The 27,929-nt window shown below is 42.9% G+C and overlaps 1 protein-coding gene across 2 annotated transcripts in view; it reads right to left on the bottom strand.

Moving 5' to 3' along the window:
* The window catches only part of LOC125977517 (cadherin-22), an 84,186-nt gene that overhangs the window by 8,979 nt on the left and 47,278 nt on the right, over nucleotides 1–27,929 (bottom strand). For both annotated transcript variants that reach the window (XM_049734073.2, XM_049734074.2), the window contains exons 3-10: nucleotides 26,739–27,431; nucleotides 22,652–22,946; nucleotides 15,948–16,067; nucleotides 13,053–13,220; nucleotides 11,710–11,891; nucleotides 10,831–11,087; nucleotides 8,880–9,016; nucleotides 4,296–4,417 (exon numbers count right to left, since the gene is read on the bottom strand). In XM_049734073.2, coding sequence (XP_049590030.1) covers nucleotides 4,296–4,417; nucleotides 8,880–9,016; nucleotides 10,831–11,087; nucleotides 11,710–11,891; nucleotides 13,053–13,220; nucleotides 15,948–16,067; nucleotides 22,652–22,946; nucleotides 26,739–26,945 — 1,488 coding nt within the window. In that variant the 5' untranslated portion in view covers nucleotides 26,946–27,431. The remainder of the gene's footprint in view (nucleotides 1–4,295; nucleotides 4,418–8,879; nucleotides 9,017–10,830; nucleotides 11,088–11,709; nucleotides 11,892–13,052; nucleotides 13,221–15,947; nucleotides 16,068–22,651; nucleotides 22,947–26,738; nucleotides 27,432–27,929) is intronic.

Raw genomic sequence — 27,929 nt, 5'->3', positions numbered from 1 at the left:
ATTTGCATGATAACAAATAGACAGGGGCCAAACTCTTAAAACGGCCCACTAAAAGGCTTCCCGCAACATAAAGCGACAGGAAACAGCCGTCTTCACTTGAGCAAGAAGCAGAATGCACCTGCAATATAAAAGGATGGGAGGAAATGAAAGGCAGGAAACGCGGTCGGGGTGTCGTCCAGCAGTCTTCTATAAGAAGAGTGATCCGCATTCAAAAATAAAACTCAACTGTGATCCAATTTGGAGACCTCTGCGTGGACACAATGAGATGAGATACCATTTGCAGTGAGCTGCACAGACATCAAAACAACCCCGGAGAGGCTCGGTGACAATTCATTCAACTTCTCTGCGGACGACACACCATCCAATTCTCTGCGGGCGCACGACACAGTCGGCCACGAAACACTCGTCGGAATGTCTGACCAAAATGGAGAGACAATGGTCGGGGTGCAGTGCCTTGAGAAGATTGGTGGAGTTATTGAAGAACTAGTCCCGCATTGATTGAAATGGTAATAATTATTTTGAAGTATTGATATTGCGTAGATGAATGCCATCTTCTTGTTCTCAAAGATGTTTTTTTTTTTTTCTTCGCCACCTGCACTTGCCAAGTTAGTTGATTGCTGCACCATACCTCTCTGACATTTCATGAAGCCCGTCCCAGTAGACGGAATGGTTTGGCATTTAACCACAGGGCACGTGTGACTGATGATTTAACAGAACTACTACGTTTCGAAATAGCAACGCGGTCCTTTAATAAAGACGCCAGTCCCTCAGTGCACACCAATATTTTGTGTGTGATCTGTCGCTCACAACCAACAAACTCCTCTTTGATCCATACAAGCTAAAAAGTCTCTGCCAAAACAGACGTGGTCTCCTCTTCTCATCATTCTCCAAAACCTTTTCAGGTTTATGCAAGTCAGAAAGTGGGGGAAGGGGGGGATGGGATGTCATAAGCAGGAATTTGGCTCCAGCCGAGAGATGAATGCTGTAATATCTTTTGAAGAAATGTATGAAGTGAGCCTTGATCTGTTTTCAACATCAGAGTCCTCAGCAGGGGCTCTAGTCTCAAGGCGTCGTCTGCGGGCGGGCCAACCAAAACTCGCTGCCAGCAAAACCAGCCACCAGCAAGGTTGCAAGCAATCTTAACGAATCTCACGAAAGATTTTCAACTAAACACGGTGAGACAACAGCAGATGACACAGATGAGTCTTTTCTCCTCTTTACAGGAGGAGGAAGACGGAAGAGGAGGTGAGCGCTGGTTGTGTGGGAGTTTATCGAGCAGCCTGCACAGCTCCCTCAAGCACAATCACCTAATTAGATTTCTATCCGCCGCTCCCCTTTCCTGACCCTCTTAAATCTCCTCATTGCGTTGGAAAGCTAGAGGGGGAGACTTTCCCAAAAGTGCAACCCGCCTTACCGGGACCTGTGTGACCGCTCAAGGTTGCGAGAGGACGCAAAGGCGTTTCCATTTCAGGGGAGCCACGGGACGCAGCCAATAACGAAATAGCCAGACATAAAATGATAGATGGGACATTCATCTCTGATGGCTTTTGTCAATACAATCGCTAGTGGCAGGGTGAAAACCAAAAACAATTCGAAAGTCACACCAAGTTAGAAATTGAAGGTGTAATTTGTTGTTTTCAGAGAATTCTGCATTTTTTCTTAGTCACTTCCTAAAGTTATCAAAGATATAAGAACATTCTGTTCATAAATGGATGTGTTGTTCTTAAATAGAGTATTATTCCTCTTGATTGTCCTACTCAATCCCCTGGTGTCAAACTCAAGGCCCGGGGGCCAGATACGGCCCGCCACATCATTTTATGTGGCCCGCAAAGACAAATTGTGCATCAAATTGTCATTACTAGAATTGCAAATTGTCTTCACTTTTAATAATATATATTTTTTAAATATTTGACCAGTTTTTACTCATCTGATTTGAAAATTAGTTGTCAGTTTGTTTTGTAGCTTTTACTGTATATAATATGAGGCGCTCATACATTGATTTGGGTTGACAGTCATAATGGCCCTCCGAAAGAAGGTATGACGACAATGCGGCCCGTGAAAAAAATGAGTTTGACATCCCTGCCCTAAACTGTCTTCTTGATGTGGCTGCTTTGGTAAAATCATTCGAATGCACTTTAGATTCATATTGGTTTGACTAAGAGGAGCTTAACTAATAAGGCCGGTATTGAGTGTTTCTGAGAGCCGAGGTAGCTGCGGTCAATGCTAACGTCGGTAAGTACCGAGAAAGTCCATGTCAGCACTCTGTCGGGATGGCATTTTCAATGAATTGATTGGAATTATACGCTTCAAATTGTAATTTAACAACTGAAACTGGTGGTGGGCGTGTCCCTTCGGAGGACCATCCTACATGCGGTTACCCGTTTGAATTGCCGCAAAACAACTCTTGCTATTTTTGGGGGGGGGGGGGTGATGTCAGGCTTTTAAAGCAACCAAAGTATTTCGGCGTCCAGTTCCCTCAATATAATATTTTTTTTTGATGAGGATAATGTACACTAACGAAGAACCCGTGAAAGACTAAAGATACCGTAGCTGAAGACAAGCAATGAACCTGCGGCATGCATCATGGAAAAGCCATGTGCCGCACTCCAGGGGAGAGTCTCGGACCATTTGCAACGACAACATGGATTCCGGGAGCAGCCTTCTGTGAAAAAAGTTTGGAAACTCATCGCCGGCAATTTGACAGTTGATTTGCTTTGCGTTGATGTGAAATATAGCAGGTGTTGTGTGGGCTCCAATGCATTCTGCCAGCGTCTCGGGCCTCAGACGCTTGGCACTCAACAAAAGCGGCGCCAATGCTTTCAAATGTGCATTTCTTTATTTATTTTTGCTTTTCACAGTAGCCAGATGGAACAGAGAGGAGTGAACATTCTCCGGGTGCGTGAGGCAAGCAGGAGAAGCTTTTCAAAATGATTTGACTTTGACTTGAAGCGGAAGGAAATACTTTCTTCATTTATGCTACTTTCAATGAGATGTTGCCTTTTGAAATGTGTATGTAAACTCATTCAAAACAGAAAATATAATTAAACCTTTCATCACATCCTCCAGCGTAAGAGTAAAATGACATGAAATATTTGTATATGTAATTATTGGTCGTCTTGGAATTCGGAGGGAATAATTGAATGTAACAGAAGAGCAGTCTTCCCCACTTTCAACCAATCTCCTCTGCTAAGAACACCCGCAAGCTCCGCCAACGCAACCCATCCCTCGACCTAAATCATACGGCATTTCAGTCGGACCCCCGTTACCTATGAAAATAATAAGGAGGCGGAAAAAGTATTGTTTTCCCTCAGGCCCCATCGTGTGAATTCCCCAGAGACTGAAAATGAATGCCGGGAAGCCTTTGGCCAAAGGCAAACACATTTTCATTCAATCCCAGCCGCGGCCACGGCCATCTCCACAACACCATAAAAAGCCACAACAGACAAGTAAAAATGGATGCGAATAACCTTTTGCCTTTCACAGGTGCTCACAGTTGCTAGCGAAGCATTTGCTACTATTCATATGATTAACTTGCACCACGCTTGCGGGCCAGCGTGTTTGGTGCAGGACGTCTAATCAACTCTGTGATTAGAAGCTGAAGGTTAATGCATGCTTCCTTCAGTGGGCGAAGGAGGAAAAAAATTAACGTGGCGAGCGACGGTGGGAATTGGAAAAGCGTTTAAAGCTCTGTGGATCAACAGGAGGACAGACGTGAGCCTCATTACACATGTAAATACGTACGGCATTCAGCAAGGAGGCTGTGCTGCCTTTTAAGCCTTGTTTTTAATTACTCCTTTGTTTTCGACATGTAATTAGGTCCAACTTAGCCCAAGGCATTTCTCCTCGTGGTGTGTGGAGCATAAAACACCCGAATAACTCTTTGAATTTTTAATGCTTATCAGCGAAAAGAGCAAGAACCCCTCAAAGCGGGAAATGGTCTCACCTGTGCAACACTTTGAATCATTGTACGTCTGTTTTTTTTTTTTTTTAATGCAGGCTCTACTTTGATGCAGCTCTTTTGCACATACATATTGAGCAGCACCACCCACAAGATTAGGTACACTCGGGTTTCACAAACAAAGCTTTATCCCAAAGTCAGACTAAAATGTTAACATTTTAAAGTATTTCTGTCATTTAAGAAGAAATGGGTATGTGCTTGATCCAAATATTAGCCAAATAATTGTCCTGCTGGATTAGCATTTGTGCAGAAACAGAACAAAACCCTTTTGGGAAGTAATTGGATAGATTTGTGAATCCAAAAGCCATTGTGCTGCTGGAAATGGCAAGAAAATTACCTGGCCCGGCATGGCATCTTCACATATGAAGACTTCGTAGGGAGAGGCCAGCTCAGGAGGATTGTCGTTGACGTCCAGGATCCGAATGCTCACCGCCGAGTGCGACGCCATGGTGTGGTTATCTACATGGGGAACAGAAAGTGCAATGAGAGTCTCCTCTCGGTTTGTGAGCCGAGCTCGCATCAGTGACATCTCTGTTGGCCTTCCGCTCGAATCAATGCGGCTGTCTGCAAGGGCTTATTTGATTTCACAAGTTAGTCAGCGAGCGCGGAGCTGCAGCACTTTGGCGCTGTCAAAACGCTGACGTTGACAAAGGAGGGCAGCGGTGCCGGCGTGCTGACTTTACAACAGGGGCCTGATGCAGACAAGGATGCGTTACGATATGACCTGGGAAGAGTACGAAAGCCGCTTTTGCGCTCCTGGAGGCGACAAAAGATGCCGTTTGTCAGATAATAAGTCATGAATGGGGAAATAACATGCTAGCAGCGGCTGTTTCGTTGTGTAGAGAAAGCAGAAGGAATGCGACAAAACTCTTCAGTACGGAAGGAAGCGTCTGCGTGGCTCACTCGTTTAGGTTTTTAATGTGACGCCTCCTCCATTTGCACACTAAACACCTTCAGGCATCTGTGAGCGGCGTTGGGAGGATTGCAATTATATTCATTGTCACATTTTAAAGTTAATAAACAGAATATTGAGAAAACAGGGTGTCCCCCAGAAAATGACTCAATCTCAATTGCTCCCATATTTCATTGGGCCTACACTGGAAACAAGTCAGCTATGCTAAAGATGATAATAATTTTTGCTTAATATGATGGCATAAAGTGTAGTCTAAACAGAGAAGAAAAAAATAAAAAAAATATATATGTACCTATACTATATCTTCATCCTGCTCTCCTTTTTTTTCTCCTTTTTGTTTCAGAAGTTTTCTTTCAAGTCAAGTTAGCCGTGATTGTCATCATTTGAAATCTCCTGTTATCTTTGCTTTCTTGTTAGATATAAAGTGGAGACCAATTATTTCAATTTATGCATCCGGCGCTTCACTAATATGCCGAGCGTATGAGGAACACGTTGTGACAAAGGCGTTTGTTTTATTCATCAGGACATTTAGGCTAAATCACACAGGAGCAAGAACGCATGCACTTGGGCGGCGCGCGTAATGGAAGAAAATGTCATCGTGGGAGGTGTGAGGACGATATAATTAGCACAATCAAAAGCTGCTGCAAATTACTGTGACATCTCCTTGTATCTTCATTTGTCCAGTGTCCTCACAAAGCGCACAGGAGGGGTCCCATGACGCCTAGTCTCTCTTATTAAAAAAAACTGACGTACATACAGTGTGTGAGCGTGTGTGAAACAATTCCAGGTTGAAAATAAAAAAGAAATGAGAGCTAAATGAGAGTCATGTTTGCTTCAGGTGTTGTCTTGATATCCGGCTTGATTAGAGGGCATTTGTAATAAATAACACAGCATTCAATCAGCGCACCAAAGTGAGAGTCTTCCAAGAGGGGGGAAAGAAGAAAAAATAACAACTATCGCAGTGAAAAGTCAAAGTCTTTTGGATAAGAAGTTCTTGTCAGCCATCTATCTCGCCTACCTTTCTGTTTACCTAACAAAACATAAGCCCTTGCCTTGGACTTTCACTCTTTGCACATAATAGCCAGCTCTTAGTAAGACGCAAACGAGAGAATAAATACTATTGTAAGTTAGTTAGTTAGAGCAATTAAATTTTTTTGAGGGGTGGGGGGGTAGAAATATGGCTTTAGTGGCGATGCCAAAACTAGAATAGACACAGTAGGGACATTGTGCAGCTCTCTGGTGCACATACAATGTTGGGTTGTTTGGGCCAGCAGCTGATGAGAATCCTAGCCGTCACTAATAGTATAATCCTCATGTTAATGCAGCTTTTTTTTTTTTTTTTGAAACGGGGCCGCATTGTGGCGGAGCATCAGTGAGAACAAAACGGCGGAAAGAGCTCCGCCGGCAACAGATATCATTTCTGTTCTGCTAATTTTGTCTCCTCATTATGTCGCCGTCCCCGCTGAGCCGCAATGAAAAGCAGCAATCATCCCATGTTACACATTAAATATTTCAATTTCCACAATTGAAAACAGATGAAACACTGTAAGAATTTCCTACACTTATATGGGAACAAGAAGGGGGGGGGGGTTGAAAATGTCGAGGGAGACAGATTCATTCATGTGGCCCAAGTGGTGCTGCTCTAAATATGTCTGCTGTTGGACAAGAAGAAAAGGATTGTGTGGATTGTTGGCATCTTTTTGGGCACTCACCAGCTGCTGTGTATGTTCCAGGGGAGTCACTGTGCTGCACAGTGGCACTAAATTATTTGGACAATTGTGGAGAAAGGAAAATAAAACATTTTTGACGTGTGTGTGTCGAGCCGCCTACTGAAAGTCAAGACCTCTGTCTGGTACAATACATGGAATCTATGTGTTTTATTATTACCTAAATTTATATTGAGGGATAAAATGCCAATCAATGCATTCAGCAAGTTCTTCTATGAATGATGTTTGCACCTCTTGTGAGGGAATTGAGTACTGCTGATTTTCACAAAAGTGCTCCTATCCGTACACAAGGCTTGGAATTTTCCCCGTTGCATGATGTCATTCTACCACTGTGCACAGTATAAACACACAAATGTCACATCAGTAATCGATACATCTCAAAATCGCGGTCATGTTTAGAGTCTGTGTTGAGAGTTTTTTTTTTCCTTTTCCAGATATCTCTATTAGGTAGAAACCTGTGCGGCATGAGTACAGCGTGATGGACTACTTGCTGGCCTTTGGAGGAGCAACACAGCGGATAATTGTCTATTTCATCCCGCTGCCGCGACCTCTTGATTGAATTTGTCATGGGGACAAGTGGTGCAGCATTACGCTAGGCGCGTAACCTTTGTGGCTGAAGCGCCCGCCTTGATTTCTTTTCTTGTTCTTCCATGACATCCAATATTTGGTAAATGTTTTGTGGAGATGCCAATGGGAAAGCTGAACGTCATCAAGCGGATGACATTGCACTTCTCGGAAAATCAATGGATAGTATTTGATCGAATGCCACAGAAGAAACGCAATTTGGCAAAAAACTCGAGGGTATTTCACATGACCCTAAAACGATTAGGTAGTTTTTTTTTTGTCAACATGAGCATCAATACGGTGTTGTTGCAATGCATCAAGGAACAGATATTTGAAAGTACTCGCTGGCATATATTCTTTATCATCTGCAAAAATCAATTCACTCACATCTTTTCTACACGCCAATGTTATCTATGCTCCTACTTGTTGAAACATTCTTATATTTTGTTTGCGCGATAAGGATAAACAAGATGATATGTAAGCAGGCTGACAATTTTGCAGCTCCGCCACCCGCCGTCGACAGAAATTGACATCAAAGCGTTCACCTGACGGACATCGTTTGACCAAAACCCCACACAGGCGGATGAGTCAGACAAAGAGTTGTTTGTTTTTTACTCTGCGTTTGGTAAAAACACATGTTCCTGATATACCCCCGCACTGCTCAAGCTTTAACTGGGCAGAATCATGTTTTGATGTTATAAAAATCCAACAGCGCACATTTATTTGCCAGACAGACAATTTATGCTGTAGTGAATCTACTTTTCCCTTGAACACTGCAAGAGATAAAGACTTTCCAACTGCTCCTGCATCTATCTAGCGAGCTATCTATCCCCGGGGTGAACCAACCTGTCTGGGTAAGACGGGGAAAAGAATATTTCAGATCTGCGATATCATACTTGCTATCAGAAAATTATATGTCAGTCTATCTTAGCTGGGTGTGTTTGGGAAAGTGCTAAATACTACCAGGAGAACTTTTAATTGGATAAATGTGAAGACGTACGTACGTGCGTGCTGGAGGAGAAGGAGCACATCCTCATGCACTTGTGTACCCACTGACATTTAGTGTGCATCTTGCACTTTCCTAGTCTGGGTTAATCCTGCAGCTCAGACGGACCAGCGCGGTCGCAAAGCTCCTGTCACTGGTTCGATAGCGGTAATACAACAGTTCAAAGGTTGCAAAAGGACGTGCGGCATAATTAAAGGTCGAGGGACACATGCTTTGACAATGTCCTCAAGATGAGTTGGCCCCGTAGCGTGTGTGGCCTTAAAAATGACTTACGATGGATAAATGACTTTTTAATAGCTGGTAAACAAATGTGCATAGATTGACAATCTACGCAGCAATATGCTCCTGAAACGAGTTAGCAAAAGGGGAGAATCTGCCTCCTCTAGTACTACATCGGATGGTGGGAAATTTGGGGTCGATTTCAGCACCCACATCGATAATTTAGACCCAAGAGCCAGTTTGAGACAAAGAGCTCCTCTCATCAGCCACGGGTTACCCTTTAAGTAATGAGATGGAAAATGTCTCTGGCAATCACAGCACAAATACGAATGTAAAAAGTTGCACCGATAATCATGCTGACACGGGAAGATGACATTTAAGACACTTTCACAAAGGTTGCCAGAGACGAATGCAATCACCCTCTTCTTAATAATGTCTCAATTGATATGTACGAGGATGCAAATATTAGATGAGTAGCTTGAGGAGGCATACCGGCTTCCACGGCCTTGACGGTGATGTTGTGCCAGCCGGCTGCCTCGCGGTCCAAAATTTTCTCCAGCGTGATGGCGCCCGAGTCGGGGTTAATCTGAAAGATCATGTCCCAGTCGGTGCTGTGATCGATGGAGAACCTGGAGCAGACACGTACGACGTATACATAAGAGGGCTTGGGAAGAGGAATACAGGAAGACATGTTTTGCATTCAGGAAACAAAAAAAGAAAAATGGACCTGTGCTCCATATGTACCTTGGCATGACAACATTTCGGCTAGATGAAACCTTTTTCCGCAGTTGGCGGAAAAAGACTCGTTCCGTGGACGTGTACTCAATCTCGTTTTGGTATCGATACAAATAGTTCAACTGAGTCTTCTGGTCCTTCTTGTTTGTCGAGTGAGCATTAAAGATAAATGCAGCCAAGGTCAGCTACGTGAACTGGCAATATCTCGCAACCAACCCACGCTTTTTCGGTTTCCCTTTTTCTTACTTTGGACCAAGACTGAATATATTTTTTTTATGGATCGCGGTGTAGAAGCAACAATCTTACCCTTACATAAATTGCTTCTTTTTGATGAAAGCGTCTTTCTTTTAATCCGCCAAGCTTCAGCACCAAAAACTTGACCGACAAGCGCACCCCCCTCCCACCCGTAAACCATAAACAAGGATTTATCTTCTTAAAATTTGACAGCAATCTCTTTCTCTCCCGTAGCTGCTGTCGATCCGGGTTCATCTTTTGACAGGTGCAGCTGTCTGCCAGCTGTTTGATTTACCTGCTGGAATATGTGCAATGCTTTTAGCTGCAGCCATTTGAAGCTAGTGGCAAAGCACCCAGGAAGCATTGCTATAAATTCTGCCGTTGTGTGTGTGTGTTTCTTTTACCCACCCCACCCGTGCTCGGGCTGCGTTAATATGCAGGACTTACCGAGTGTGTGCACGACTGTGTGCGCCAGAGGCCATGAGCTTGCCAACTTAGCCCAGTTGGTGGCTTCTGGCCAGCTTTCCCCTTTCTCCCATCCACTTAATCACCCATTCATTTTCTAATGCACACGCAAACACGGGCGCAAATGTAACCCACACGCACGCGCGCACGTAGCCTCGAGGCTTCGGGCTGCCTGTGAACGACAACGCTGCCAGTGTGTTGTACTTTATTACACCTGGAACCCGGGCGCCTCATGCATTTTTAATGGAGGTAATTTGCACAGGCCCCGCGAGTGTGAGTGTTACACTCCGTCAGCGACACTGTCTTAGCCCTTATCTACTCTCCAGCTTCCCGAGGCCCGCAATAGCTCTTTCCAGGTGTAAACCCAAGACCTTGGTACAGGAGATTACGCAGCGATACTGTCTCTTATCACGCATTGTGATCATAGAGGGAAAAAAAAAAAAAACAGACGGATGATGAAGCGCCATCCATTGTGCAGTTTGAGATGAAATCGGCTGCCTGTGTAGACGGCGGGTTCTTTTTAAGCCCATTTTTCATGATAGAAATTTGGTTCCAATAAAAATTGTACTTACATGCGGTTAAGCATGCAGAAAGACAAAAAATTGACACTCCTGTCATCATGTTCAGCCTTGGCGAGACACTTTGCATTGCATATGAATGAATAACTTGAAATTTTGGCAACAAACATTGCACCGCTGCCCTGAGGAGTAGCCTCCCATGGTCCCACTGGTATGAATACTTTTCCAAATTGCCAAAGCTCTTTGCAAGGCAAATTACTATTTTCATCAAAGCTTATTTCCGTAGCTTCTGTCCAGCTCTGTGAGGCAAGTCCTTAGCGTTCTGTATACCAGCTGATTGCAAAAGCCAAGCATCTTAGCTCATTTAATTAAAAAAGGTAATGGGGAGGCGTGGTTCAAGGTGCAAGTAAGTTTCAAGGACAGTGGATGCAAAATCCATCAGGAAATGCATCCATCATTCCGCACTTGTCTCACTTTGCGGCTTTTTATACCTGACAGGTTTATTCTTCACGTCGGGGTCTCGGGCGGTGACTACGCCAACCAGCGCTCCCACTTTGGCATCCTCCTGCACCTCCATGACGGTGCCGTCGGCAGGCTGAAATAGCGGCGGTTCGTCCACGTCCGACACGCTGACGCGGACTATTGTCTGATCCCGGAAGGAGCCCAGATCCACGAAGCGAGGATCCAAGTGCTTATTCACGGCCTCGACCACGACATTGTGTGTGCGTTTGCTCTCAAAATCCAACGGCTGTAAGGGGGAAAAAAAAAAAAGCAAGTGTGTTTTGTCTCAGTTCTGGCTGTCAGACATCCTCATTAGGAAGATATTGAGCCAAAACACTGGAAACCTAATTCACCCCGCTGTCACGTTTATTAAACAAATAGAGTAACAAAGAAGTCAAATAATTGTGCACATTTCCCACAAAAAAAATATTGGATCACTCTGGAGAGGGCTACAACAACAGTATCACCATTTCCTGGACGGGTTTGCAGCAATGTCAAGATATCAAATTATCAAATTAAGATATCAAACATTTTTATATATGAGCTTGATAACAACTTGGAAGTCAATCAGAAGATTGTGTTTTACTTTTGAAATTCCACTATATATAAGTAAAAACACTTGAATTTGGAAGAAAAAGTATGGACAGGTATAATCCACAATAACCAAGCCAAAGCGCCCCAAAGTTTTGGTTTGGATCAGTTCAAGTACCAAAACTGGGACATGACTGTAAAAATCAACTGTTAGTCATTGAAAATCTCGGAGCCAAGGAACTACGTTGAAGTGAGTTGCGGAGCATAATTTAAACTCAAGTAGCTACCATCTTGTGGCCTCCACAGGCAATTATAAAGTATTTGGGGTGCTTTGATACCTTCTTGATGGAGACGACAGCTTCTTGGGTGGTGGCGTCCGTGGTCACCCTGAAGAGCTCACCTCCTTCCTGGATCAGGTAGCTCATGTCTGTATTCTCCCCCATGTCTGCGTCGGTAGCAATGACACGCCCCACTGGCGTGCCGATGGCAGCGCCTTCTGACACCGTGAACTGGTACATCTCTAGTGGCCGGAGCAGAGACAGGTACAGAATTAAAAAAATAAAACATATTTTTTGCAGCAGCATGCTCGTAGCACACTGCAAGGGCAACCTAGCACTGGATGTATTGAAACTGGTATCATATGTCAATAAATTCATAAAAAACAAAATGGTTTGGAGGAAGGCGATTATGAGAAAGCTTTGAATTTATAGACCTGCACTCGACTTGCTTTTTGCTCCCTTTTTACCATGATGGAGGCAATTTGGAGTCTATCAGAGCAGCAAAATCATTACCTTTGTGAGGTTTAGCCCTCCGACAGCGCAAACATGATCTAGCAAGATGAAAAAGTTATGAATACAAAAGAAGTACAATGAGGCATATCGAGTTCAATTCGGGCCAGAGTGGTTCTGCTCCTCAGGCTGTAACAGAAGTAAAGTATATTTGGGGGAAAAAAAAAGAAAGAATCAGCGTGTTCGCAGTAGCATTCCCCTGTTAGATGTCACAATAGTCTTGGAGCCTAATGAAAACGTGCTAGGTTTTTGTTAGGAGATGCCTCGTGTCCTATATTAGAGTTGCGCAATAAGCAAACAAGAAGATTAGCTACTTTGAGGAGCATTTGTTTTGGACTAAAGAGACATTTCATTTGACTGCAGGAGGTAAATAAGATGCCCAGAGTGGCCGCCTTATTGACAAAAAAAAGTCTCTGCTATTTCATTATTTGTTCACAATGTTTGCACTCACAAAAGCCGAGCAAAATTATAAGTCCTCTTTTCTAAGGTTAATAGACATTTTTAAGAGCTAGAAATACTGCCGTGTTGATATTTCAAAGTCAGCATTTTAATCTGCATAATTTTATTTTATGAACAAAATATTGGATGATTAACAAGCAACAATACTTTTAGGGAGACATAAAGCCATCTCTAATTACAATTTTCTGTTGACCACGGTCATTTATTTATATTTCTGAGACAACTTCAGTTTCGTTTCCTCCTTGTCAACGCCAGAAAACGTTTGATTGGCGGTCAGAAAAAATAGTGCATGTGACTTGCCATTTATTTTGATATCTCAAAATTTCACAATGACTGGACTCCTGTGTTTATTTATTTATTTATTTATTTATTTACTTGGTGGTTTGTTTGTTTGTTCAAATATCTGTCAGTAGGAGAACTTGTTGTCCACTCACTCTGCGGGAAGCGTGGCGGGTTGTCATTAACGTCTGTGATCACTATGGTCACTGTGGTGGACCCGGAGAGACCACCCATTTGCCCTGCCATGTCGGTCGCCTTGACGACCAGCTCGTAACGATCCTGCGTCTCGCGGTCCAGATCTGCCACGGCTGTCATTATGATCCCTAATGATAGCCGGATGGGCGGCCGGCCAGAAGAAAAAAAAGAGAAAGAAACAGAGAAAGGGAAAGATTCAAGAGTGGACTGGAAAGCTACAATTCAGCACATCTGGCTATTATCATAACCTCCCTAAACATCATCATCAGGCAAGTGCTGCACTCCTGAGTTTGGCGTATTTCATCTCACCTCGTGAGATTTTTTTTTTTGACACATGGGAGCACATGAGCCATTCTGTTTAAAAAAAAAAAAAAAAGGCACGGATTTCCAAAGAGCAATGAAGGGATACGGAGAAAGCAATCCAACCTCAGCTTGAAGCATACACACGCTGTGTTTTTATGGAATGTCCTGGTAGTGAAATCAAATAATCGTAAAAGTTTAACAGGTTAGCCAATGGAGATACTTTGCCGAAGGAAATTTTGGAACGTGTTGTCACAGTAGTGTGAAATCCTACAAATACACGTCGTCTTTTTGACAACACGGATGCGTGAGACGAGAAAACAAAAGTCAGTTTCTCAAGTTAAATGACATTTGGGGAAGGTAAACTTTTTCCAGATGGTCTTCATGTTTTGGTTTTGGTCACACAGCATAAAGCTTTATCTGCTACATTATAACAAAGGGCTGTGACCTTTAAAATTTACGCTTTGGGAAAAAATCATGTGGCCATTTTGGTCAATGGCGGCCATATTTGTTGTTTCAACTGCATAGTCATTGGCACGTCTTCACAAAATTGTTTCAGTAAAGTCGTTGAGAAGTATTTATGAAAAATCACTTGAAGGCATTAGTAAAACATAGGCTTAAAAGTGTAAGCGGGCTTCAGAGAAGAAGTGTTGTCCTTCTTGGAAGAAAGGAGACCTTCTTGTCTCTGGCCCTGCAGCATGAGTGTCCAGCTGCTTTACTTTGCACAAGTAATCTAATTCCTGTCCTCGTCACATCAGAATCTATTGATGCATTTCCGCGGTTCCGTGTGCCGTCGTCTCGCTCCGAGGGCTGCCGCGCTGCGTTGGGAATACAACTCAATGATTCAAGTCACAGTTAGCCCTTGACTGTGTCCGATGGGCAGCCAGGCCGAAATGAAGTACATGCAGCAATGCAGTTAAGATGACATGAGCCCACCCCCGCCTTCGTTCATCTAATGCCAGAGTGGTTGCCTCCAAATCCAGAGGGAATCCAAGTTGAAGCCCTGATCAACATAATGGTGCTGAGGCTTCATGGAGATGAGGCTTTTATTCATGGAAGCAGTCAGTTTAGCATGTGAGATCCACATTCCAAGCTGCGCTGCGCCGTTGAAATATTCTTCCAATTTTATCGGTTGTGACCGCGCACACCAACTGTGAAATAAAGCCCCAGTATGCATAATATTAATTTCATATAAAAGACACAGAAGACAATCTAATCTCTTTTTTTTTTTTTTTTGTCTTTCCTCTCTCGACTCACTAGACAAAGAAAATGTGAGTCTGATTGTGATTTTGAAATTTATCTGCCTGACATTCCAACTTGCATACTGTTTCAAGTACTGCAGAAAGAAGCAAGAGCAGTCCAACATGCGGCTCACGGGACATTTGAGGCTCTTTGTCTACGTATATATGAGCAAATACGTTCAAATGTATTTTCAAATATGTTTGAATGTACTTGCAGATAAATTTGATTGAGCTAAATGCCAAAACCTTAGCATTATTTTATTTTGCCATAATGCTTGTGAATGCTCATAGCCCATCAAAATTGCTGTGTTGCCCTTCCCTCATGAACTTGCACCTATCAGGCTGGACTTCCTTCTTCTAAAATCTCGAGTGGGTCGGATGAGCAGACCTCAGTTTGTGAGGCAGGCGCCGGAATGAAGCATCCGGTCGGGGGAACGCTCCCACCAAGTCAGAACCATTTATCATCCAGGAGCTCAGGTTGGCCAAATAACACTGGTAGCCGCCAAAATGGGAATCATTAAAACTTTAGTGCTTTTCCCTGAGGAAGGTGGAAGATGCACTCCAAGGTCCCGCTGCCAATGCTAAGCTAGCCCAGGCGGTTATATATATATACATATATATATAAAACAAATTAATCTATATGTCAGGATCGCTTGTCTCCTCTCGGCACTGCCATAAAAAAATATATATACATATATATTTTTTTTTCCTTTTTATGAGTGTTTTAACTTTTGTTTGTTTTTTATGGCAGTGCCGAGAGGAGACAAGCGATCCTGACATATAGATGAATTTGTTTTCAGTTACAGAGAACGTTGAGACCAGGAATAGCCTCGGGTAATGGGCTGCATGCATTTCACCAAGTCTGCGGACAAACAAATCATTATCTGCTCACATGCGTCTGTTCTGGCAATTATCTATACATTCAGCATTCTGCATTGACTCCTGATTTATCCTTATTTGTCGTTTTTCCCAAATGCACTATCCATGGGGGAAGAAAATAGTCTTAAATGGTATCATCACCGTGGTAATATTGCAACTTCACAGTGTGGCTGGAAGGCTTGTGTTGCCGAGATCCCGTGATGCTTTGCGCTGGCTTGTTAAAGGCTCCGGGGCAAGAAATCAATGAGATTCAACTTGTTTGCTCAAATGAATGAAAGTCATTGAGTGAAACTTTATAGGCTGCCTTGTTTTGCTCAATTGCTTTTATGTTTTTACCCACAAAAAGTTATTGGTTGAGGGAATTGCGACCTCTAATCGTTCCATGATTTCAGGTAAAGAAAGAAAAAAAACTAAATACATGGAGTCATTACTTACCTGTGTGCCTGCCCACAGTGAAGAACTTTTCTCCATCCAGGACGCTGTAGACCACTCTGGCACTGCTGCCATACGACGGGTCGTCAGCGTCGGACGCTGTGATCTTGAGAACAGACGTTCCTATCGACACAAATGAACCTTTTCAGTTTCACCTTGGAAAGAAACTTTGTTTGAAGGTTACAATTACACTCAGTGATTTTTAAGGGCTCCAAGGCCCAGAAAAAAAAGCATGTTTCATCTGCAGTGCGGTGATGCCAATTGTCTTGGTTCTCTCATTAGCCCACACACAGCTCTTCAGGATGAAAGAGAACATTAAGTCAATATTATCATTTGCATCAAATAAAGACGCAGCAGAAGGCCACAGCATAACGATTAAAAACGATTACTGCCACGCAGATGAGAAATGACGACATCCAAATAGCCTGGCGGCAAGACAATCATTTAGTCGTTTCTCAGCTTGTCCCATCTGTGGTCACTCAAAGCTTTTGAGTCTCAGTAGCCTAATGGACTAAGGGCTGGCCTCCTCAACCAGGAATTTTGGCTTTGAGTCTGAGCTGGGTTTGATTATCTTTCTTCAAGGTTCAGTTTTGCAGCAACAGCATTTGGACTGATGCAAAGTTACATCAAATCATTGAGTCACATTAAGCAAAAGTTCAGCCCAGGTTTTTGCAACAGTACTTAATATTGCACATTTGCATTTTGGGAATATATTCACAAAAAAATGACATGAGGCTAAGGCTCCTCAAGGACAAAGAGTTGGCCCTTTGTGTCCATCACTGTGTGGGTAATTACAGACAGCTGGTGGTGTCCACCAAAGGTCACCGCTGTAGCCTTTCTCGGAGGCCTGTCACGGCACAGCTCGGCCACCGAATGGCTATATGCTAATGATGCTAATTAGTAGCGAGTGTCAGAGCGCTGTTCACTTCACGTCATCGTCGTGAGCTCCGAGGGGGAACTTGATCGTGGTGGTGGAGGGTGGAAGGATCCAGATCAGATGTCACCAATTGGCATTTTTTCTACAGAGATTCCTTGACTTACAAGTTACATTCATTCCGACCAAACTTGTAACTCAATTTAGTAATTGCGCATCAAATTAATTTCACCCACTGAAATGAATTCATCTTTTCCAACAAAAATGTAAAGAAATACTTTGGCTTTATACATCTCTCTTTCAAAATTGCTGACTTCCTGTTCAATTTTAGATATGATCAACAAAATCTAACCAATCAGTGAAACTGGTGTCATGGGAGAATTGTTTTTTCTTTTCTTACTGTTATGCATTTTTCATGAGGGATGGTGATCATGTTTTTTGTCTAACATCTTTTCACGCATATTGAGGCGCCCACTTTAAACACGACATCAACCGTCAGGATAGCTATGAATAAGAATGCCTAAAGGCTTTCCATCAGATCTCCTTGCACCAGTTCAGCAATGAACATTTCCCAATACAGCTCTGTGACAAATCAACCAGAAGGTAAATAGCCCGTTGCTTTGCCTGACATAAACCTAGCTCGCTCAAAGCCACAATGGAAGGCGATAAAGATAGCGTCAATCCCAGTTGGGCCAAGTGAATCAGATACCTGTCTTATCGTATTGAAAACATTAGACTGGAGAGACATGTTTTTTTATTTGTATTGTTAATTCTGCCCACCTGCTTGGCCCAACTGCAGTGAGTCCAATAAAAGCATTTCCATCCAGTGGATTAGTCTCTTATCTTAATTTTCCCCAGGTAACCATGCTGGTTCGGGCTACTGGCTGCTTGCGCTGTCAGATGGCTTGGAAGAACTATATAAATGCAAATCATTCTATATTGTGTTTGTATTAAAACACAGAAACCTGGCAGCAGGTTGGGGACTTGAGGTCTAATTGAAGTTGGATATTTTACATACTTGGAGTGTCTGCTGGTGTCACACTGATGCAGATTTTTTTGCTGAAAAAAAGAGAATCAAATCATCCAATGCACTCGAGTCAGCATGTAAGGCAGATTATACAGTAGCTTCATTTACAGATAACAGAAGGCACCAGAACTGTACTTTTTGGGCTCCTTTTGGTACGTGTCATTTCTCTATTGAATATACGTTTAAAATGTTTTCAGTCAGTTATTTTATTCAATCTTAAAAGGACATCCATGTAAATATACATATATAAATATAAAAAAACATGCAATTTCAACATATATATATTTGTAAGTATACTTTTACCAAGTTTAAATACCAAGTTTAAATGCCAGATTTTTTTCCAAGTTTTAAATATTCAATGAAAAATAATATTTCACTGAGCAACAACAACACAAACGATCCGCTCGACCCTGATCGATAAAAAATACAGCAAAAAAGCAACCCTGACAAATACCAACACTCAACATTCAATTTAGGAAGAGTTAAAAGCCCATCTCCCTCCAAAAATGTTCAATTCAAAAATAAAATAAAAAAGCAGCCCTTCAAAGATTCTCAAGGCGAGCCTCTGGAGTTTTCCTAAACCCTTAAACCTTCATGACAATAGGTGTACTTGGGAATATATTTGAATATACTTATTCCAAACCAAAATTAAATTTAAAAAAAATAAAAAAAATTAAAAAATACCTGGGAAGTATTTGTACTTTGTTTCGTGGTTTAACTGCTGACTTACTGATGTACTGCTAACAACAGCGCAGGCCCTTTTCAGCTCTGTGAGAGCGATGGTTCAATTAGAGCAAGGGGGCCTGCTGCGAAAGCATGCAAGACTGACAGCTATTTAAGAGTTGGCCTCATAAAATAGATTTGTGCCCCCCACCTTCGCCGCTCGCCACGCCGGCGAGGGGGCTTTAACAGCCACAGCGGCGAGTCTCTCGCCGCCGTCCCATGAGCGGGACGACTGACTGCGCCCCACCTAGCATTATGGATCGTTTAGCCATCATAAAAGCTGAGGTGTTTTCACATGAAAAGTTATTTCAACACCACTTTCACCATGATTCATTCCTCCCCCGGCCACACAAACGCTTCGGGAGTCAGATAAGAGACAGGGTGAGGAATAAAGAAGTGTGGGCGGGGGGTGTCATAAAGATCAATGGGGTGCGTTGGTACATTGATCCTTTTTGAGATCTTGACGAGGATTTAGAGAGAGGTTTCATCCCTTCTGACAGAGGTTGTAAATCCAATTTTGGTTAGCCTTTGAACTCACAGCTTATAATAAATAGAGCAGATCCGTCTATAATAGTGTATTTGTTTGGCTGAAAATACTTTGCAGTGCTGAGATAAAGCAAATGTCTGGCCGAAAGGCAAACTTCTTTAGCTTTTTTTAGTCTCAAATAGCTCTATAAAATAGTATCAGAACAAAAAATGATATTATATTAAAACAAATATTGTGTGCTTAATGGTTAGCCCTAGACGAGGCCCTTGTGTTGGATTTGCATATTTTCTGCATCAAGGGCTCACACTTTGACAATTTCCATCTAGGAAATGTGTCCAAATGAGCCCCAACAGAAAGCAGAGACGGTAGACAAATGGGCCAAACTAAATTGTAAAGCTTTTTTGGCTACAAAATCTAATGTGGGCGGAACATGGGCACCGAGGGCCAGTAAATCACATCCATTTATTCACATCATATTGTTTTTCATGTTATTTTAATTTCACTGAAGACGACTCCAAATTAATTGGACTTCACTGATCTTCAGCATTTTTTTTTGTCAGTCAGCAAACTCCCAAAAAAAACAATTATTGGGGGTAGCGAATTTCAGCACAGCACTTTCCTATTCTGTGCCATAGTGCAAATAATGCACAATGAAGTATACTTCTTAGCATGATTGCACAGAAATAATCACATCACATATTGGGTGGCTCGGTTACCCCCCCCTCCTCCCACCACGGCACTAACTCAGCCGTTCTGCAAGAGCGATCCTCCTCCCTCCCAAACGCGAGCACTGATTCAGGCCACGTGCAGATCAGCGACAATCAATTACAGCAAAGCGCCACCGGTTGAGCGCATCGCGGCTCGGACGTCGCCTCTCGTCCGGATAAGGACGCTTGGCGGAGACCATCGATTGGAAGTCACTGCTGCCTCCACCTGTCTCATCCATTGTTAGCATGACAGACTGGAGGCATCCTAATGCGGACTGCAGCACTTTGCCTGGGGTTATCTTGTCGTGGCAGAGCAACACAGGCGTGATTAGCTCTTTAATTCTTACACGCTGTACAAAATTGGCAATGCGTTACAGCGCTCACCCTGACTCGGAGGATGGAGCCTGGAATCAAAATGATGACACTTCTACTGCTTGTCATGAGTCCTAGAGAGTCTCTCTTGGATTTCTACCACAAGTGGGTTAGGTAGAGAGGAACCTTCTACCATTACAACCACAAACTGTAGCAATAACATCCTCCACTAAGAAGTTTCCCCGGGTGTCCCTGCAGGATGCCGACGAAACGTCGAGGTGAAAAGCTCAAACGTTCTAATGCTTCAAATGTAACCAAGCGGCCTTGAGGAAATGTGGCAATCTAGTTGTTTGGCTATACTTAAATCTGCAGGCTTTTTAAACCCTCCTGAGGCCTCACTCAAGCTCCATAAATATTTGAGCATTTACTATTGATGGGGAAGAGCGCAGGGGGAAAAAGCCTGGCTGCTGTTCAAATATTAACGAGGCTTTCCAAAACATAAACATTAAGCCCAAATTCCAATGTGAACCACCTGCTACTGAGTCGTGCTTGAAAGCGGCTGTTGATACAGAGATGTAAAAGTCTCCCTCGACTCGTTAAAAAACATCGTGTTTGAGGCAACAAAAAGCACTTTACGCCACCAAGGCTGTCTCCTTTCACCGTGGAAAGACTATATTTAACTCGAGGAATATAAAAACTAATTGGCCTCCGTCTCTGTACGACAGAAAAGCTGCAGAAATGTAGACGATGTCTATTGGGCAATGGGACGTGACCAGGAACGATTTTCCACACGTGCTAAAACGCCACATAGCAATCGGCGAATGTCTCCCCGATGTACCTGTCTCTGTTTATCTGAGGACACAGCCAGTGCTGCTCCCCCTCCCACTCCTTTTCATCCTATCATAAAGACATGCACCCTTCTCAACAACATTCAATCAAGCATGAATGGCGAATTTGATTTAGGACTGCAATTTCATTAGCTGCATATTTTTCAACAAAACAACACCCGGCCCGGTCGCTCACACTTCATCAACATCATCGCCACTCCTATTTTATCTGCCCTCTGCATTTTTTTTTTTTAGATTCAACCAACCTTGGAGAACAAACAAGAGTGTGTACTCAAGTGCTTGTTTGCTTTGATAGCAAGTGGATGAAGTCGCGGGGTGAGAATTTCTGGCAGCTAGCGACTGATTATTATATAAATATTACAGCCTCCTGTTTTCCAAAATGATTTGCTGCACATTAGTTGCTCTCGCCTCAAAAAAGGATTCTCATGTTATCCTTACCAGCTAGGCACAAAAGCTTTGACATGCGAGTGATTTAAAACTTGTAAAGTATATTTGGATCACAGAGAAGCAGACTGAAATGGGAAGAAGGTACACATAGAGTCAAACCACATAAAAGATTACAATCAAGACTACTACTTTTCAATTTCAAACTTGTATATTTTTTTTCACTTGAGGGCACAGAGATTTCTCATTCAAGCATGTAGCAAATATTTCACACCTTTCATCGTTTGCCGCAGGATGCCTTGCCACAGAAATAACCGCGTCGCCACTGATGTCGGATAATGTCGTGTTTGTGCACGTCTCCCTCGAAACAAATTGTGTTCAACATCTGAGGCTCCACCGTATTCTTACTGTGAATGGAACTTAGCTGATATTCAGGAGGGAAAAAGCTAGCAACATCTCATCGGTACGGCTCTGATATTAGTTATTCTTCGCAGAGGGGAAAGCTTGCCTGTGAGCATTGTTAGAGTCGTGCACTGTTTGGTGTTTAGATATCCGTTGTTTAAAGGTAAAAATGCTAAAAAAAAATTTTGCACGTGTGGTTCCTTTTGTATGCTGGATGAATATTTCTCTTTGCTTAGTTTCAGGGACCATCTGAGAGTGGCAGTAAAGCAGCTTGAAGCCACTTTTGAGGAAGTTTTTTTTGTATATCAGCCAAATTATTGCTTTTTGTGACATGAGCTGCGTTACCGACTACAATAGGCTTGTGAGCAGAAGGCAAAAAAAAAAAAAAAGAATGGCCGCTCGATGGCTCGTATCTAAATTGAAAATTGATTAAGTCGGCAGTTTTTATTGGTCAGTTTACAGTTTCCTACAAATCTGATGGGAACACATTTTTCTTTCTATTGTCTTTAATTATTTAGACAAGTGTTTGTCCTTACATTCAAAGTGTGCTGCTTTTGCCACCTCTAAACTGTCTGACACTTCAGTCAAACCATTTGAATCTTGCCGTCCAGCCTCTCACTGATACGACCAATAAATAATGTGTTTGATCAGCGTCTAAGGACTTCATCAGCAAGTGCCTCTATCATCGAAACATTTGACAAGCCCCACCTGCGCGGCACCTGTAATAATTTCCCTCTTTAGCACTGTGCCAGAACACAGCCGGACGGCTCACTGGGGAGCAATGCAATCATAAACGCCTCCCTACTCCACGTTTGATTGCTCGCGGTGGGTCGTAACCGACAGGATGCACCGTGTCGCCATCACCTATAGTTTATTTTCAGATATTGCGCTGAGCATTTGTTTCTATTACACACTTCTTGCCTCTGTTGATTCTAGGTCTTACCTATAGGAGACAGTTCGGCCACACTGCCGATGTACGGCCCCTCTGAGAACTTGGGCTCGCTGTCGTTGATGTCTTGGACCTTGATGACAAACTCGGACTCTGGCTCCAGCGGGTCGTTGCTGAGGCGATCGCGGGCCTGCGCTCGCAGCGTGTAGAAGGCTTTTTCCTCGCGGTCCAGCCTCTCCATGGCGTGGATGTCGCCCGTCAGCTCATCGATGATGAAGATGCTGCCCGCACCTTCTCCGGAGATGGTGTACTTGATGGCGCCCTCGCCTTCATCTGAGTCCGTGTGAATCTGGAATTGAATGAATACGGTTTGTAATGGCTTGGGAAGATTTCAAGGAGCAGTGAAATAAAAGACTGGATGGATTGCCATTTCTAAATTGCTTTGTTTAGGTTGAAATAGCACAAATGGACCAAAAATTCTGCTAAAAGAGAGGTTGATGCAAAAACAATGGCCAAACATCATCCGAGCCTTACAAATGAAAGTACTTGACATAGCTCCATATCAAACTTTATCCGTGTTTGACTTCAATAGCTCAAAGTCAGATCAAGTTCAATTCTTGTCATCCTGGCCCCGAATAGTAATCGCAGTCCAATTTCATCCACCGGGTCAGTACACCAGTCATCATTTAGGCTGTGACAAAAGACTCGACTCTTCCCGTGGTAATTTACACCTTTTCTGCAAAAGACATCTCTCCCAAATGAGGCGTTCAAAGTCATTCCGGTAGTTGTTAAAGGTAGACGAAATGAGAACTTAAAAGAGTCGATATAAATCAGACCAACAGTTCGCCCTAATGTGATTGGATGTTCAGACACTCGCCAGACGGCAATACTAGGACACTGTGTGGTTCTTAAATCCAACTTAACAAGAACCTCTCCCACTTTTTTTTTGCAACGTGAACCACAGGAAGGTAATGTGGATTTTAGACAGCATCTAACAAACCAAATTACAGCAGCTATTCTTCCTTTGGTATACACTTTACTTCTTTCTTTATTGTAAGTGATCATCTTTGTTCAGCGCTCAATATCAATCTGGCCTCACTTTTTAACGCCGCATTTCCAAATGAGATTGTACCGAGAAGAATGTGCATGAAATGTTGTCGCTGTGCGTTAATTCAATTGCACAGAGGCTGCCACCATGTACGCATTCAACTTTTCTACCAACTACACACCTCACACAATCGCACACACACGTACACTTCATTGACACTAAATGAGTTCATCATTTTGCTAGCATGATGTAATTCTGCCCCTCAGGCTGGATATACCCATCCGTCTGTCAGTCTATCATCTCTGGAGTGATGCGAGTTGGCGGCTTAAACACACACACACACACACACGCACACACACATGTGCATGGTTAGCTAAATTCTATTCGGCAATCTGAAGGTCAAAGTCAAGACGCAATTTAGCAGAAACAAAAGCGGACGTGCAGACAGACCTTCAGCAAGCTTCTTTATTTTTCATACTTACAAAAAAATTAAAAGCATAATTCAGGCACGCATTTGTTTGCAACGTGAGAGCAAAAGAAAAGACGGGGGGGAGTCAAATCCCAAAATGAAATCCTCCATTTGCTAATCAAACTCTTGCAGGTTGTGAAGTGGTTTACTATTCCCACAAAAGGAAACAATAGTTTTTCTGCAAGTTTTTCTTACTTTTATAAAGAGGCCCACAGACACCATTCCAGACTTGTGCCCACGCACTTGCACAAGATAATAATAATAATGCAGGCCAGGTGAACAATGCAAACAAAAATGACTAACAAACTAATACTATGAGATATATACTTGCAAAGGTGGGAGGGGAGCGGGTATCAGTTGGGGGCTAGGACACGAGGCGGCGATTGCAACTTTTCAGGGTGTGACGCACAGAACTGGAGTTGGGGGTCGAAAAAGGCCTCGGAAATAGGGTTGTGTATTGCGTAATTGTGTGTGTGCGTGTGAGTCCCTTGTCCTTGATCAGCAACAGGCAATGTCTCTTGCCATGGAGACGACCTCGCTGTGTCCTGAACACTGACGTGAAGCATCTGAGAATGAAGCAGTAAGGGAGATGGGGGAGAAAAAAAGAAGAGGACTTGGACTTTTTATTGTTTGCCGGTGGGCAAAGTGATGCAACAACTACCCAATCCAACCACTTTTACGTTTGTGAAGCTGATCTTTTTATATTAAAAAAAAAGTACCTAAAAAATCTTCCAAGTACCACCATCACAACTAACTTTAAAATACATCTAAGTTCACATAAAAATTGTACCCGAGCTAGCTTTGAAATATTCTTCCCAATTTGAGTCAAACCAGTTTTTCTTAAAGTCATGTTTGAATATTCGTCACCTCACACAAATCAGACACCTTCAAGGTGGACTTGAAGAAGCACTGCGACAAGTTAACATCACATTGCACACCTATTCTGGAGATCTGAGAGCTATTCTACCTGCTTTACACATGTTTTATTTCAAATTACCTCACAGCGGCACTTTTCCCCCACCCACGCTTTAAGCTACTTCAGAATAATTGAAATTATATTTGCAGGAATTCCGAGCGGAGGCGGTCGGTGCTTGAGCTCCTCCGCCTGCTTGCTTGATGGAGAGCGGTAAAGCGGTAACAAATTGGCTGTCCCTTATTTAAGTCTGTGTAATCAGGAGGTGGGCCTGCCACATTTGGCTGCCGCTTGTCAGTCCCTCAGATCTCGGCCGCTTCAAAGTGTTAACAAGGTGACTATCAGCCGCGGCAGAGGTGGAAGCTGCTGCAGAGGAGGCAAGAGAGGAGGAAGTGGCAGTAAATGGCGGCCCAGTGAGCAGACGCCTCGACAAATAAAAAATGAACGTCTGGAGTTGATTGGATGGAAGTGTTGAGGATGAAAGGAAGAACATCGGAAGGCAAAAGTGGCCGTTCTGACATAATCCTCAACTTGACAGTGGAACTTTTAAGGTCACTGCACAAAATTACACGTGTTGAGCGGGAACATCACTGCGCTGATGCACCAAATATGACCTATCAAAAATGACAGGCCGCAAATGACACATTTTACTCGATTAAGAGCAAAGCAAGAACATTTTATTCGTCCTTGTGTGATGTTACATCAGTTTGCGCTAGCGTGTTACTTTTCAGCCAGTGGGCTATGCTAGCCAATGCGCTTGCTGAGATGTGATTTGTTTGTGGAGAATAACTCAATTACTGATTCTTCCCAAATCCGTTCAGAAAAGCAACAAGAACGCCAATCGTAAATGTTACATCTGTTGAACATTTACGATCAAAATTCATGTACGCCGTTTAACGTGATTAAAGTTACACTCCCTTTCTGAAGTGAAAGGCGATTTGACGTTTTTATTCCATATCCAGCTCTTCAAAAGCAGCCATATTTCACTCATTGCAATGCTTGTCTCCTCGGCTCGTACTAAAATAGCACATTTTGAAAAAAAAAATATATTATAATGGCTCTTGGATCGTTCACCCGGCGAGGATTCATTATCTAAATGTACTGATCCAAGCTGCCAGTTTAATGTGACGTGAGTGGCCTTTTTATTGGTAAATCAGATTTCATTAGCGGAGTAGCCGGGGTGTTAGACAGAGTGAGCTTGGCAACTCTGCTGACTTGGCTCAAGTAATATTAATGGAGAGGAAAAAACACATTAAAAACATGTCGCAATCATCCAGTCGGCTCGGGCCTAATCCTCCGCCACGCTAAAAGCGTTGATTGCCGACATCCAGCTGAGTGCATACATTTTCATGAGAGGAGGCGCATTATCACGTCATTTGTCTCATACTCTATGTGACAAATGATGTGATAACTGCCTTGCAAGCACACGTGTCAATCTCGTAATGTCCCAATACTAACGCCCATCTAGACATCATTCAGTCACCATTTGAACTTTATTATCAGAACTGAATCCAATCGTGGTGAGGGGATGCCTCAGCCACTTGGAGGCAGTCACAAAAGCCGTTTATTGTTCTTTGCAGAAGATAAAGAATATATGTTGATCATTCCGGCCAATCAAATATATTGTATTGCAATAAATATTATTCAGCAAGGCAATTGTCACATCAAACAGCACTTTTTGTAAATGTGTGCGACAAAACGGACGTCTTACCTTTCCAACATAGAGGGGCTCTGTGCCGGTGTACTCCTCCACCACAAAGAACTGGTTCCACACCCATCCCCGCTTCACTCGTTCCACCGATGAGGCTCCTTGCTCCCCCCTGCTGGAGTCACTAGTCCGTGCAGCTTCACACCAACAGATAAAGAAAGTCGATGCGGCCAGCAACGTCCAAGCGGCAACTGTCCAGTAGGGAGCCATGTCCAATTATAGGAAACACAAACAACTAAAAGAAAAGTCCAGCGGGGGTCCACATGTAATTAAAAAAAAAAAGAAAAAAAGAGAGGAATAATGTCCACGTTGCAGTGAGGTGAATATTAATCCATTAGATCAAAGATGGTCAGTTGAATGCAGGCCGTTTTAGATTCTTGTACTGTAACATGGCCACTCATTGGGATTCCATCTTTGACTCATTTCCGCGTAAAGTTTCACATGACATAACAGGATCTTTTGAACTAAACATAAGGATGAGCTCTCTTTAATTTCCCAACAATCTGTCTATCCAATCAAGATAAATATCTTCAAAATGTCCATCTCTTGTGTTCCAGGTGGTTTCATGGCCTGCTGTCCAAAAAGTACATTTCCTTGGAAGGTTGTTTGTTCGATCAACAGTAAAACTGTAGACTGAAGCGGTTGCTCTTCAAATTTCTTGCACTGGTCCAACAGTGATCCCAAGAAAGGCCAAACCTGTGAAACAGAAAATATGACACAATTACACGATGGGGAAATCAAAATAACCAAAATAATTCCGGCATTCTGAGGAAACCATGTGAAAGCAGAGAAGCTTCATTTAGTCAGGCCATTGGGTTACTTAAAAATAATTTTAAAAAAAAAGTGTATTCATGGCATCATTTTTGTTTTGCTCTGCCCTAAGAATTTACAATGTGTTTGCTTAGGATTATCGGTTATTTAATGTGTTCTCAACAATGAGCTTGCAGCCAGAGGTCATTGTTCGCCACAGACTGACAGAGCGAGCCTTCAACCTCAGACAGACGATTAATTGCATGAGGAAACACTAATTGGATGAAAGTATTAATCAATTAATTCAATCCAATGAGGCAACAAGCACCTAATACCGCAGACAAACACTGGAGAGCAGCTTGGGGGGGGGTGATCTCCAAAGCCGGAAGGAACGGAAATCAGCAAAAGGAAGCCAAAATGAAAGCCTCACAGCGGAAATGAGAG

Source organism: Syngnathus scovelli, chromosome 11 (assembly GCF_024217435.2).
Source record: "Syngnathus scovelli strain Florida chromosome 11, RoL_Ssco_1.2, whole genome shotgun sequence".
In the NCBI taxonomy this organism is placed as follows: Eukaryota; Metazoa; Chordata; class Actinopteri; order Syngnathiformes; family Syngnathidae; genus Syngnathus; species Syngnathus scovelli.
The sequence above is the reverse complement of the archived record's forward strand: the minus strand, read 5'-3'. Positions and strand labels throughout refer to the sequence as shown.